This window comes from Trachinotus anak, unplaced genomic scaffold (genome assembly GCF_046630095.1).
Source record: "Trachinotus anak isolate AG129_WGS33_773 ecotype Australia unplaced genomic scaffold, CSIRO_AGI_Tana_v1 ptg000012l, whole genome shotgun sequence".
In the NCBI taxonomy this organism is placed as follows: domain Eukaryota; kingdom Metazoa; phylum Chordata; class Actinopteri; order Carangiformes; family Carangidae; genus Trachinotus; species Trachinotus anak.
Window position 1 is genome coordinate 15294088 of NW_027273863.1, and position 10799 is coordinate 15304886.

The following is a 10799-nucleotide window of genomic DNA, read 5'->3' on the forward strand; positions in this document are numbered from 1 at the left end:
TTGGAGAAAAGGGACAGGATAGCGGATTGGAATATTACGTAACCTCTTATATTAGGATCTCTTTTTCACCAAAGCCATTTGGGCAGGGATAAGGAAGTAATGGCCCTGGCATGGCTTACAATTAGTCTGAAAGCTTTAAATGGTTACATAACAGGGGCTCATCATAAGAAGCTCCAACTAGACAGTGATTAATCGATCTATCAAATATATCACAGGGTAACACATTTAACTGGCTGCTGGAAGTGAAGTTCATTCCCATTACCTTGTTTTGAATTATACAAGTTGTGTAACCAGTTACTCTTCTCCTCTGTGTAGTTCAAAGGATTGCGTGACATTGCGTAGGACTGCACAGTGTGTATTCATATCTCCCCTCCTTTTATACTTGGATTAAAAACCCACTAAGCTATCATTATGCACCAAAAGCCCCTTTATTGTTTTAAATCACTTCCCTTTTTCTTTATTGAGGGTTACTGTTCAAGTAATACCAGGTCATAGATAATGTTTGCTGACTCTAAAAAGATGATATAGAGCTCAACTCGAAATAGGAGATTTCCCTTGTAAACGGGACTTTTGCCTTCACTGTCAGGGGGTTGGACAAGCTCATCCTCTTACCAAGGCACAATGCTATAGCCATAAATATGACCCTTTACATTAATACTCAGACTTGGTTCAGACCAACAAGCACATCTCCCTGTCACTCCTTTAGCTCTGCATTGCACGGCGGTGGTCAGTGTATGCCTCTGGACAGACGAGAAGTGCCATCTGTGATTATTGACTATGAGGACGACAAGGAGAACATGCCCAACGAGTCAGACTATGAGGATCTGCCCAGCATGTACAAGGACGAGGACGACGATGTGGACGATGACGAGGACGACGACGAAGACGACGACTCCATATTTACAAGTGAGTGGCAGCAGCAGTTACGGTGACCTTGAGGAGTCACTAATGTTTAAGTTGCACAAATGAAGAGAGAGTTGATTCCATTGGTTTTATCCAAGGGTCCTTTTGATGAATCTAAAGGGACCTTTAAAATTCATGAAACTAATGGAAAAATGATTGCAAGTGGAGTTATTTTGAGAGATTACTTTGATAAAGAACGTGATCAGGATTGTGTTTGTTCCATCTTGGGAAAAGTGTTTTACTTTTGCACTTTATTTAGGATTATTCTCTTCTGTTTGTTATAAGTCAAAAGATAAAGGTGAAGGAAGATTGAAGAGTGACACAAAAATACGAAAAAAAAACCAAAAACCAAAAAAAAAAAACTGCAGACCTGTCTTTGTATATTGTTGGTGAGGACAGCTCATGTCTACAGATATGATGACACATTTGCTTGACTCATCATGATGAACAACACTGCTAGCTTCATCCGAAGGTTCCTGGAACTCAGATGTGGTCTGACCTTCAAAGCAGAACCTAAATTAGGTTCACAGAAGGGTATCCAAAATCATGCTGTCACCCATGGAAACGATTCCTCTCACCGCCTCTTAGCAAAAGTTGCTGAACTGTGCAGAGCGGTTTATGTCTTTGACACCGTGTCCTTGTTTTCACATGGTTGCATGTCGGAGTTTTTAAAGGTTGTGATTGGTCATGTGTGATGGAATCACTCAATATGCCACATCATGACCTTAAAGGGCCTTGGAAAGATGAGTAAGACTTAAAGGTACAGTAAACTTGGTTCAGAAGCAAAATTTTTTCCAATTCTATAAATAAGTTTACTCGTGATGTAGTGTGCAAAAAGACTAAATCAGGTCAAAAACCACCAGAGTTTACGCCTTAATATTCAATATTTCAACGTATTTCTGTCAATGGTGCCTTTCTTTAAATGCAAGTGGCCAAACAAGGAAATAAATATAACATTAACAAAAAAGGCAACATTATGTGAGCAATCAATGGTAATTAATGACATTGCCTGTCATTTCAGTTTCCAAGGTATAATCTATTTAAAACACGGTGGAGATGAAGTAGAAAGCAGATAAAGAACATGTTGTTAAATTAGGCCCCAGATCTGTGCTTTATTTCTTCATCTCATCTCATGTCTGACCGTGCTGTTGCATTTTTAGGTACCCTGGCTCAGAAGGTGCTGAGGAAAGACTCTCTGGCCATCAAGTTGAGTAACCGTCCATCCAAAAGAGAGCTGGAGGAGAAAAACATCCTGCCCATGCAGACAGATGAGGAGAGGCTGGAGTCTAGGCAGCAGATAGGCACCAAACTCACAAGGTGAGACACGTAAACACATGCATTTTTAAACTCGAATACATTTACACGCATGCACAATTTATGGGCCAAATATTTTCAGTAAACCTGGTTGACGTTGCCGTAGCCAGCTCGAGAACGACGGCACTGACTCTTCTCAGCCAAACCGAGCATTTTGTCTTACTTTGGGCTGATGATGGCCCAGTATCCTGGCTGATGGCAGTGTGACGCAGTCCAAAGCGGATGCGAATAGGAGCCTTTTTTCTACTGAAAGACTTTTATATCCTGTCAGTTTTCCCTTCTCAACATCCGATAAGGATAAACGCTTTATCTCGTTAGAATGAGGCTCTGTAAATGGAGCTGACCTAATTTCAACGATGCATCACCCTCCCCTCTCTTTTTTCCTTCTGTTGTCTTCTCTCTAGTGCTCTCTCTCTCTCTCTCTCTCTCTCTCTCTCTCTCTCTCTCTCTCTCTCTCTCTCTCCCCCTCCCTCTCTCTCTCTCTCTCTCTCTCTCTCTCTCTTTCTCTCTCTCTCTCTCCCTCTCTCTCCTCTTCTCTTTCTTCCTCCTGCCCGACTTCCTCCCTCGCTCACTGAATCACCACGGTGATGCATGTGCCAAACTATCTCCACCCGACTCCTCCACACAGCAGCACCACGCAAGCCACTCCATACCAGCAGTTTACACAAACACACACACACACACACACACACACACACACACACACACACACACACACACACACACACACACACACAGAGTATGCTAGTTAAGTGTATGCAAATCATAGGAATTTGTATACATATGTTGAGATCATAAATAGGAACTCTTATAATTGAACAGATCAAACAACATCATGTTTTTCCCCAACAGATCACAGGCCTCATTTGATTTCACTGTTCTTTAAACGTGACTTGCCTGTCCAAATGACGGGGGGAGTAATGATGTGTTGAGAGGAGAGAGGACCACCAAACGTACGGGTAGAAATATAAGCCCGGATAATATAATAAGATATGAGATGTGGGAAATATGGTGCAAGGGAGGAATGGCGTATTATCTAGAGACATTGGCACGCAAGTCACTACTCCCCACTGTGATTGGAACACAGAGCAAGTTCCCAGAAGGCCTGCCTGCTTAGTTGTCATGTTCCCAAAAAGCTCTGTCACAGTGTCCTTTGCACGCTGTCATCCAATGCACAATTTCCTAATTTCATGCTTTTTGCCAACAGCATTGTGTCCTGTAATGTTGTCGCTTGTGCCAGGGCAATTAAAATTGATTATGATAATGCTATTCTAGGACACACTGACCTCAACTTTCCTCTATTGACCTGATTCACTGGGAAAACCCTGGAGAGCCTTTATCTCCAAGAGATACAGCTTTTACTCCTGAGAAACTTGCTCTGTCTTTGGTTTTATCATCTGGGATTTTTTAAAAAAATGTGATTTCATGTATTGTGTAGTTTATGTCTCTGAAAGGATTAGTTTGACATTTTGGGAAAGGCAGTCTGCTTACTCACCATCTTGCAGAGCTTGATACCATTCTCATATCTGCTTTACTATAAAGCTACAAGGAGGTGGTTAGCTTAGCTTAGCATGAAGACTAGAAGCAGGGGGAGACAGCTTTAACATCATCAAACATATCCATTGTTGATATAAAAACATTGATTACTGTAGCTTTTAATAAATTGCCCCTCATACCTAGCTACTTCATTATACTCACGCTTTTTCACACAGACGCTGCCTAAAAGGATGACACTGCCTAAAATAAACTTGCCTATGACAGAAATCGCTTGGGAGGGGGCATCCAAATGGATGTTTTTGACGAGTAAATTCCCCGTTTATTTACAAAAGCTGCTGCATGTTTGCTCTTATTATACTCACGTAATGCTCACCATACCGTACAGTTAGGCAGAGAACTCCAGTCTGAGACTCTGTGTCTGGACTTTTCCCAAACAATAACCCTCAAGTGGGAGAAGAGAGGAGGCAAGATGAGACGAGACAAGCCGGGCCGAGCACACGCCTAAGTCTGCACACAGTGGCTGACGGGGCTGAGCAGTTTCAGACGGCTGTCGGATCGAGCAGGATGGAGACAATCATTGATCCAGTGTCTACAGTTAGGTCTACTGCCGCAGGGTCCTGACACAGCGCTATAATAAGAGTCCCCAGTTGAAAGCACTTAGAATGACCTTTCCGAGATTGCCTTTGGGTACCTTAGTCATTTTAGCCACCTACAAATTTGAGGAAATTGGAGATAATCTCTGCAAAATGCTTCTCTTCAGATATTGCATGACAGAAAAAATGGGAAGGGGGCGGCGTCTCACCGTGTGTCTTTGTCTGTGTAAATGTGTGCACGGTAGGTTTACTTTAGCAGATGTGCAAGCGTTGAAGCCTTTCGGTTGGCACTTGAAGGTGTCATAATCGCATTTGCCTTTTCAGCATCATATGAGAGCTGAGCCTTCAGGAATGTCTGTCTTTTGCTGGCCGCCTTCCTGCACTGCACCAGTGTATTATCATGCAGTCATTTACCTCGAGGGGAGGGATCATGGCTGACTGAAGTTTGTGGGAAGTGCATTAATCAAGCTGCTATGAGTAAAGAACAAGATGCAAAGCTTTCAACTATGCAAATAAAAAGAATATGAACCTGTATTGCTCATAAATAAGTTGTAATGGAGGGAATGAGTTAATGTATGTTCAGGCCGAGGTCGTTGGTTATAAAAGTATTTATGCTGCGACTGTCAATAAGTTAGCTTTGCTGTGTGTAGCTGATAAACTTAGCAACTTAGAAAAAACTGACATTTCTTTTACAGTTGATTTCTGTCAAGCAGGTTGATTTGCATTAAAAACTTCATTTTCTCCCCATATTGATTCAATGCTGCCTTGCTGACCTCTTGCCCTTCATTACGTGCTGACCATGGATGCATGTGTCTCCCCAGGCGCTTGAGCCAGAGGCCCACGGCGGAGGAGCTAGAGCAGAGGAACATCCTCAAACGTGAGTGTGTTAAACTTGGGATATTTCACATGATTATCTTTGAGCTGCAAAAGTAAATTGTAAAGTTTAACAAAAATGTCAAAATGCCCTGTCTGCCTGTGTGACGCTTCACTGAAGGCATTGTGGCGAAGACTGCGTCCATATTTTTCGCAGCGGACTTTGTACAGTGCGGCCTGATGATTTGAGAGGCGAGTGACATACATCTCTCCTTTATTCCTCCTCGCTCTGCCTATTCATGTGAGACAGGCAGGCAAGCAGACAGGCAGCATGGCTCCCTGAGGAGCCGTGTCCAGAGAGGCTGGTTTCACAGCTCAAACACATGCAGTATCAGACGCCAACAGAGTACACTGTTGCCTGGGACTCTGCTGCACTCACATCAAAGGCTGATTTACCGGCAGTTGCTGCTCTCCCAGAGGCTCCTGTGTGATTGGCAGAGTGCAGGAGCAAAACACAAAGTCTACGAATTCATGAGTGACAAGTCGTGTCCTCCCCGTCACTCAAACGCATACAGTGCCAAGGTTAAACAAATGGGGCTGTGTTTTCTAGAGAGACACAGGAATCCAAAACTGCGAGTACTACCACGGATACATTATGGGTTCAGCACAAGCACAAATGCAGTTTGACTGCTGAAGCTTTTGCAAATAGGAGCAGCGTCCCAGTATGGTTCTTGTTTACTCCTGTCTCCCTCTTTTCACTTGCTCAACTGAGCTGGAGGTTTTTGTCTTCATAATTGGCTTTGAATGTGTAGTACAAGACATGGATGAACATAATTTGATGTAATTTGATGAAAAATGAATTTTTATACTGAAATAGGTCAATCAATTCAGCATAAACATAAACCGAAAAAGCCCTGGGACAATTTGAAAGGAACAAAGCAATCATTCTCCCTTGATACCCGTTCCTAATGGTATTAAATAGCCAGTGATGGAAACTATTTTAAGCTTTGAGAAACTTACCCAGTGTCGTTGGAATCTAATGAGCCATATTATGGGAATGGTGTGTTTGTTTCCGTTTCAGTCATTTCTAAACATGTTGTAAACAATCTACTGTTTGCATCTGCCAGTACGTGCAGTATTCACGCTAATCCTTTCATTCTCTGCAGCTCGCAATGAGCAAGAGGAGATGGAGGAGAAGAGGGAGATAAAACGAAGGCTAACACGGAAGGTGAGTCCAAAATAGCTCCAAAGGTGCAAACCCACACCTGATCTTAAAGCACTCGGAGGGGGTAAACTGTTGGCCAGGATAAACAAACACCGTGACAGTGACTCATCTGTCGTGAGGAGAGAAATCTAGTCTGTTACAGGACTGTTCTCAGGTCCCCCGACCCCCCGAGACATGGACGTCCTTGTTGCCCTTAGCCCTTCAGCAAGTCGGCTGCCAAATTCTTTGACCCCATAGGGAGGTGTTGAGCATGTTCCCATCACTTTCAATTAAAGAATAACACTTTCTGCTCACCTGCAGACATGCTCAAAACAACAATCTCACAGCTGTTGAAAGAAGTTTTCACATGCATCACATGCATCACTGTATACTATGTTTTCAACAGAATGCTTGGGCCGTATATCGTATCGCCACACATTAATAGGTCATTGCACCTGTAGGTAACCAATCTGTATTATCATAGCCTGACAGATTTTCTGATCAGGATATGTACTGAGCAAAATTGCTCTTTCTAAACCCCCTCAGACATTTCTTATCATCATGGGCCTATACTGATATCTGCAATTTTTAAATATCAGCCTTTAATAGAGTATGTTACTTTAAATGTGTTTGTTGTTTGGTTAGAGATTTTGGTTTCTAACTAAAATGGGCTTATGATGGCCTTATTTCAAATGACCAATGGTGGGTTGAGTTGGTTTTTGATGGAGAATCTTCTAGAATAGATTAAGAGGCCCAATTTAAGACGTCGTCGTAATGAGTGAGTGTTTCATAATTGGATTCATGGGTTGGTATTATTATGTTGTTTCTTTTCATGAAGATCATGTGTGGTATCTAAATAATATAATCAGCTGTGCGCTGACACTTTGACAGTTTATTCTTTAAACTTGTTTATTCTGTGCAGACCCTCCTCAGTGTACAAAGTCTTCATTTAACTCACAAACTGAAACAGTTATTTGATGCACCGATTCAGCAAACGTCCTGAATGCTAAAACAATGTAATCTTGAGCTTGAAGAAATACTGGGTGTTTTTTTTTGTTTTTTTTTTTTCTTTAAGGACGCCAATCAATGCAATCACAATGGGTAGGAAAACTTTACTCAAGTTTCTGTTGTCCAACTCTTTTTTTTTTTGTTGTTGTTGTTTTTGCTCTTGTTGCAGCTGAGCCAGAGGCCCACTGTAGAGGAGCTGAGACAGGCCAAAATTCTCATCCGATTCAGTGACTACGTGGAGGTGTCAGATGCCCAGGACTATGACAGGCGGGCAGATAAGCCCTGGACCCGGCTCACAGCAGCTGACAAGGCCAGTATCACTTACACTAATCTTATAGTTAAACTGAGATAATCTTTTAATATTCTCAAGATCCCTCCTTGCCTGCTGTCAAATTTCCCCCCCCCCCCTCTGCGTCTCGTATGATGCAACCCCGTAACGCAGGAGAGTAATGGTAGGAGGATGTGTTCTTCCTCTCTTGTTATGGCAAGTTCCACCTCAGCTGTTTTGTTCCCCTTTGCGAGTAAACACCCTGGAGCAGTCCTGCTGCTCGCTGCCCAGCGGTCCATGCTTCCGACTTTTAATGAGTTCTTGATTTTTGCGGAGCATATATTCTGCCTTCTTTGCCCAGTTGATGCACAGCACTGAACACGCCTGGTCACACCTGAGGGCCACTCATGTGAAAAACACGGGGATTCAGCGGTTTGATTGCGCAACAGCTCCGCTTACGTAAGAGAGTAATTGGACGAGCAGTGCCTCAGGACCCCTCGGCCGTCATGCTGCTCTGCTGACATTTTTCTTTTCCTGTTTCTACCGTCTAGCACGGATTTGAATATTGTTTGTTCTCCTGTAACAGAAGCATCCTCCCCAAGGCCGGAGACATCCCCTTGAGTCACGCTGAACAGCAAAAGCAATGACATCACCCGGCTAGGTTGCTGTCACACATGACATTTTCGAGGGGATGTAAGATTTTTAAAAAGGCCCAGCGCATCATTTTATTTCCTGGAACTTTGACTCATTCTCACACTGAGAAACACTTCGCAGTCTCCCTGCCCTTGGGCAAAGCACTCAGCCCTCTACTGCTCCAGTGCTGCTACTTAGAGACTGTGATTCACTAGGCATTGTCCTAAATGTGAATTTGTTAAACTACATGAATGGGAAACAGCTTTGTTTTGTGCTCAAAAACCTTCCTAGAAGAGATGTTTTTAAAAGACATGGTTAAAGTTGAGGTGAGGCCTACATGTGTGATACACCACAGTGTCCACCTACTAAGACCGTAAGAGCACTACTAACTTTATTTCCAGTGTTTTCCATCATTTGTGATTATTTTCACACTGAAAATGTGTATATTACTTTGAGCTTTTGATCCAAGGACTGGAACATTTAAATATACGGCTTTGATGTTCTGAAAAAAAAAAAAAAAAACTGCATTGGTTGAAACTAAGAACTATGTGTGCTGCCATCCATGTAAATCCATGGTATCAAGATTTCATTATGCTTAAAAACACAGGCTGTGACTACCCGAGTAGACCAGCAACAGATTGTATATTATTGTTCAGGCTCTTGGACGTCTCAACAGGAGGACATTGAGGGCTCTTGTGATGTGAGAAGAGAATTCAGCAGAATCATTCATGGCCTGGAGATAAGTGTAAATGATGCATGAAGCATGCTAAAAAGGAGGTAGAGTCAGGGCTCAGGGGCTGCAGTTTGTGTACTAAGCCTTTGCGGCTCCTCTCAATCTCCCTCCTTGTTTGTGCTCTGCAGGCAGCTATACGGAAGGAACTCAATGATTTCAAGAGCAACGAGATGGAAGTGCACGAGTCAAGTCGCCATTTAACCAGGTAATGCGCAGAATCCATCTGTCCTCATGTTGCTATGCATGCCTCGTACACAGCTGGAGCTATTCATGTGCTGTAGGTATTGGCTGTGCAGCGTCGCACTGGGTTTTTAGCAGAGGTGATGAAATGCGATGGAATGTTTGAAACAGTCCTTTTTTTTTTTTTTCCCTGTTTGTATTTTTAGGTTTCACAGACCATAGTAGACCACCACTGTCTCGAGCAGTGCCGGAGCGGTGCTCTCCTCCACTGAGAACCTTAAGTGCTGGACAGTAAAATGGTGCCCGTTTCTACAATAAGGCCATGTCTTCTGAAATGCCTTTTTCAAGACCCACACAACTGAGTCGGTACTACACCACAAGATGCAGACACCCACTACTCTACCCACTGTAGTAGCACACAGTGACTCCAGTTGATTCCCATCGCCCCTCTGTGGAATTCGCTCGGCTGTCTCTCAAACCTCTCTGCTGAGCTCTCAGACAGGCGCTCAGTTCTGCGGCGATTTGGACGGCGGGAGAGAATTTGTTCGCAATTGGTTGACACGTGCGACACCTTCCGAGGGCATCTGTACCTTTGGTTCGTCAGTAACACCAGTGGACTCGTCTCAGTGGACATGTTTTTAATCCCTTTTCTTTATTATGCTGTCACTCTGAACTCCTTTAGCCCTTATGGACAACTCTGTGCCAGGACGTGGGGTTGATTCATCTGAGCTCACCATATCAGCAGGAGATCCACCTTCACCACGCCTGCTGGCACCTTGGGAACCGCTCAGAAAGACACACAGGAGGGAGGGAGGGAGGGGTCCAACATTAGAATCATGTGCAATATATATATATTTTTTTTCTTCTGCTTTTTCTCAGACTATAGCACCCCCTGGAGTCCCCTCTGTGTCATTACTATGTAGTCCAGACTTCTCTTTTCACCCTCATATGTGCAATCCTCACTGTACCGACAACGTTGACATCTAATTGCTAACTGTGAATCTGGGAGTTTGGGCAAAAAGCCTGCACTCTCTCCAAATGTACATTTTGTTTATACTAAGGAAGGAAAGTTTCATTTAAAGAAGAATAATGCTTGACCAAGCTTCATTCATGTCAGAATCTTATAAATTTCATGTAAAAATTGCAGCTGGCAGATATATTCTGGTTCCAGTGCGTGCAACAATTATCTGTTTTATATATATATTTTTTGTTAATTTTTAATTGTTTTTTGATAGAGGCAATTCATTTACATGTTTATACATGTTTCCACTCTTTGGATTGATGATTTTTAAAACAGAATACCAAGAGCCAGGTGCACCACATTATTATCGCTTACATTTATTTATTTTTTTTTTTGCGGCAGTGTGTTTAATGATCTTTCATTCTCTCATAATGTGCATTGTATTATACACTTTACTTTTATACTCATGTCATTATAAGTTTTTGATCAAGCAATATCTGTTGTTTGTAGAGAAACGGTTAAACTGCAGGTGTATCCCCACCATTTTTTTTTTTTTTATTGTGCTTATACACTATGCCTCACTTCAGGGTTTGAATTTTCTTTTATACTTTACTTTAGGAAAGCTTTATTCAGGAGGACTTTTTCTGCATTTTTCTTGACTGATCAACTGAAAAAAAAAAAAAAAAAAGAAA

The 10799-nt window shown here is 42.6% G+C and overlaps 1 protein-coding gene across 7 annotated transcripts in view; it reads left to right on the forward strand.

Moving 5' to 3' along the window:
• The window catches only part of LOC139629900 (phosphatase and actin regulator 1-like), a 44250-nt gene extending 33451 nt beyond the window's left edge, over positions 1-10799 (forward strand). For 5 of the 7 annotated variants that reach the window (XM_071492858.1, XM_071492860.1, XM_071492861.1 and 2 more), the window contains exons 6-12: positions 707-906; positions 2064-2220; positions 5129-5184; positions 6287-6348; positions 7502-7646; positions 9099-9171; positions 9353-9519. In XM_071492858.1, coding sequence (XP_071348959.1) covers positions 707-906; positions 2064-2220; positions 5129-5184; positions 6287-6348; positions 7502-7646; positions 9099-9171; positions 9353-9368 — 709 coding nt within the window. In that variant the 3' untranslated portion in view covers positions 9369-9519. Of the gene's footprint in view, positions 1-706; positions 907-2063; positions 2221-5128; positions 5185-6286; positions 6349-7501; positions 7647-9094; positions 9172-9352 lie in introns of all 7 variants that reach the window. The other 2 variants (XM_071492859.1, XM_071492857.1) reach the window with 1 other exon arrangement.